At 43.4% G+C, this 3,292-nt stretch overlaps 1 protein-coding gene across 1 annotated transcript; it reads right to left on the bottom strand.

Moving 5' to 3' along the window:
- Positions 1-1,715: 1,715 nt before the first annotated feature.
- On the bottom strand, positions 1,716-2,987 carry LOC129968365 (uncharacterized). Its single transcript, XM_056082221.1, has one exon. The coding sequence runs from the start codon at positions 2,985-2,987 to the stop codon at positions 1,716-1,718; it is 1,272 nt and encodes a 423-aa protein (XP_055938196.1).
- Between the last annotated feature and the right edge of the window lie 305 nt (positions 2,988-3,292).

Here is a 3,292-nt window from a genome sequence, read left to right as displayed (position 1 = left end):
ATGATTTCGGCAAACAAATGCATTGCGAATTTCGGTTTCGAGTAGGACAATATTATCAAAAGTCGCTCGTCCTCTGCGAAAACCACTTTGCAGCAATGGTATGGATGCTTTTTTCTCTAATTCATATATCAGACGGGCATTAACCATGCGTTCAAGCGTCTTACATAGGCAACTTGTGAGCGCAATAGGCCTATAGTGCAGAGGGTTAGTAGAGTCTTTGCTGGGTTTCAAGATTGGAATCACAACAGCTTCATGCCATTGTGATGGGAACTTCTGTTCAATCCAAATGCGATTAAATAGAATCAGCAGATTGGAAAGAGAAGTGGTAGACAAATGGCGAAGCATGCTATAAGTGATTCCATCAGGACCAGGGCTGGTATCATGAGCCTTCTTTAAAGCTGCCAGTAGTTCGTGCAACCTAAATTCTGTATTGTAAGGAAGCGATTTCCGGGTGAAGAAACACAAAGACTTGCGTTCTACACGTTTCTTAATAGCTATAAATGAAGGCTTATACGAATTAGTCGCTGAAACCTGTGCAAATGAATGTCCAAGAGTATTCGCGATATCTAAAGGAGAAGATACCAATCCGTTTTCAGTCTTCAGAACAGGAATGGAAAATTCTTGGTAAATTCCATTCGCTGCCTTGACCTTTCTCCAGAGTAGTTTCGGAGAAGTAAAGGCTGTGATAGAAGATATGAACTTAATCCAGGACTCTCTCTGACTTTGCCTACGGACACGACGAGCATTGGCTCTGGCACGTTTGAAAGCAAGTAAATTCTCTGTTGTGGGATATCTGCGGAAAATATTCCACCGCTTTTTTTGTTCTCGGTGACTGTCGCGGCAAGCCTCATTCCACCACGGTCTCGGGAATTTCCTCAAACGTGGGGAGCTTTTGGGGATGGTATTGTTCGCAGCGTCAATCAAACAGTCAACTACATTTTGTACTGCCTCTGTAATATTAGTTGTTCTGACCATATTCTCTGAAATTACTGCCTGTTGCATGAAAGCATTCCAATCAGCCCGCTGGAATAGGAAACGCGGGGGACAAGAAGTCGCGCCGCCTCTATCAGCATAGGAAACCATTAAGGGGAAATGATCACTATCGTAGAGATCAGTCGCAACTGCAAAACTGAGCAACGGAAAGAGATCGGGAGAGCAAATAGCCAGATCCAGACTGTGAAACGTACGTGTGGGCTCATGGAAATAGGTTTTCTCATCATGATTAAGCAGACAGAGACAGTTATCAGAGATAAACTGTTCAATCTGTCTCCCACGAGAATTTGTATTTTCCGAGCCCCATAAAGTACTATGAGCATTAAAATCACCAAGTAGTACGAAAGGTTTGGGTAGTTGGTCCAATAAATTATTAAGTTCATGTTGGTTAATGATAGCATGTGGAGGCAAGTAAATGCTGCAAACTGTGATAAGGGTCTGTATGTGGACTTGAACAGCCACAGCTTGTAAAGAAGTTTGCAAATTTAAATGAGAGCTCGGGTAAAGATTGGAGGTTAAGATGCAAACACCACCGGAAGGAGTATTTCCAGTATTAGCATCTTTACGAGCACAGTTATAGCCACGAATTTTCATGGGGATATCATGTTTTAGGAAAGTTTCCTGAAAAGCAAAACAAGCGGGATGGAACTGGTTAATAATTTGCTTAATACCAACAAATTTGGACCGAAGGCCACGACAGTTCCAAGAAATGAAAGTTGCCATTAAGTCACAGAAGTATTGAGAATGTTGGTGCGAGTCTTATTAAGAGTTGGCGAAGTATCGCAACTCATTTGTAACTCATCCTCCTCGTCAGACGGATGAAGGGAAATGGAATCGGGACTTTTAGGTTTGCCAAAGATGGACGTTAAGTCCTTATGAACATTACCTTGTGTCGCAAGTCCCAAAGCGACAGAACTTTGTGATGTTGATTTTTTCAACTTTGACCTCATGTCTTTTGGTGAGATTCCTCGTTTCGAAAGCTTAAGTTTAAGTGATTTCTGAGAGTTAGAATTAATTTTAGGTCTAGACGGTTTGCTAGTTACAGGAGTCGTGTTTGTTTCATTTTCAATTTCGGAATCGGATGACTTTTCAGTATTTTTCGGTTGGGGAGCATATTTTGCACAATTTGTGCAGGAACAATTTACACAGAAGGTTGTTTTAACTATGGAAGCATAGCTCAATCCAGGTTTTGGTGTCTGATTTAAAACTTTTTTCCGAGCTTCAGGATAGCTGATGTCTTCTTTAAATTTAATAGAGGTAATTTCTTTTTCTACTTTCCATCGTTCACAGGACCGAGAGAAAGATGCATGATTCTCACCGCAATTTACACATTTTTCTTCAGCGTTACATTGCTGGCTGTCGTGGCCTTTTTCAGCACAGCGGGCGCATGTTAATGTCCCGCGGCAGTTAGCCCTGGAGTGGCCAAAACGCTGGCATTGAAAACATCTTAACGGATTAGGGATGTACTGGCGGACAGGCAATTTTATATATCCTGCATAAAGGAATTCAGGTATTTTTGGTCTATGAAAGGTCATTACGTAATGTTTGGTGGGTAGGAGTTGTCCATCCCGCCTAATGGTGATCTGGCGTACATGAGTTACTCCTTGGGGTTTCAGTTCCTCGGAGATCTCCTCTAAAGGAACGTTAAATAATTCCCCACACGTTATTACTCCTTTGGAGAAATTTAGGGATGCGTGAGAGCTGACAGTAACGGGAAAGGTGGCTAAGGCTTTAAGTTTCATAATTTGCAGTGCTTGCTTTTTGGAATTTACCTGTACCAGCAAGTCACCAGAACGCATCTTCCGGATAGAAGATACCTCATCAATGGTTGCTGTAATGGCTTTCTGTACGAGGAATGGTGAAATAGAATTAAACGAATCATTCTTTTCAGAAACACGTTTGATAACGAAATAACGGTCAAAATGTGGAATATTACATTTGAGATTTAGTTCTTTGTGATGCCCACTGAAGGGAGATTTTCGGGAGGAGCCCATGCGATATCGAATAAGATTCAGGTCCGACGGCACCGCCCACCACGGAGCCCAACAAGGGAAGGCAGCCACCGGCTCTGGCCATTTCCAGCCTCGGCGCTTACCTTGGTGCTAGCCGGAACCTATACGCTCGGAGTTACCCCCGGGGACAGTGACCACCCTTAACGCCAAGCCCAAGGAGTAACCCCTTCGCTTGATCCCTAGCAGACTAGCCACTCAGGTGACTAGGTACCAGCCGATTGATACACCGGGGACCACAGTGCACCACCCGTCTTTCAAATGGGTTGCCACGCACGGCCAACACGTGG

This window comes from Argiope bruennichi, chromosome 5, assembly GCF_947563725.1.
Source record: "Argiope bruennichi chromosome 5, qqArgBrue1.1, whole genome shotgun sequence".
Taxonomy (NCBI): domain Eukaryota; kingdom Metazoa; phylum Arthropoda; class Arachnida; order Araneae; family Araneidae; genus Argiope; species Argiope bruennichi.
This window is presented reverse-complemented; position numbering and strand designations above follow the sequence as displayed.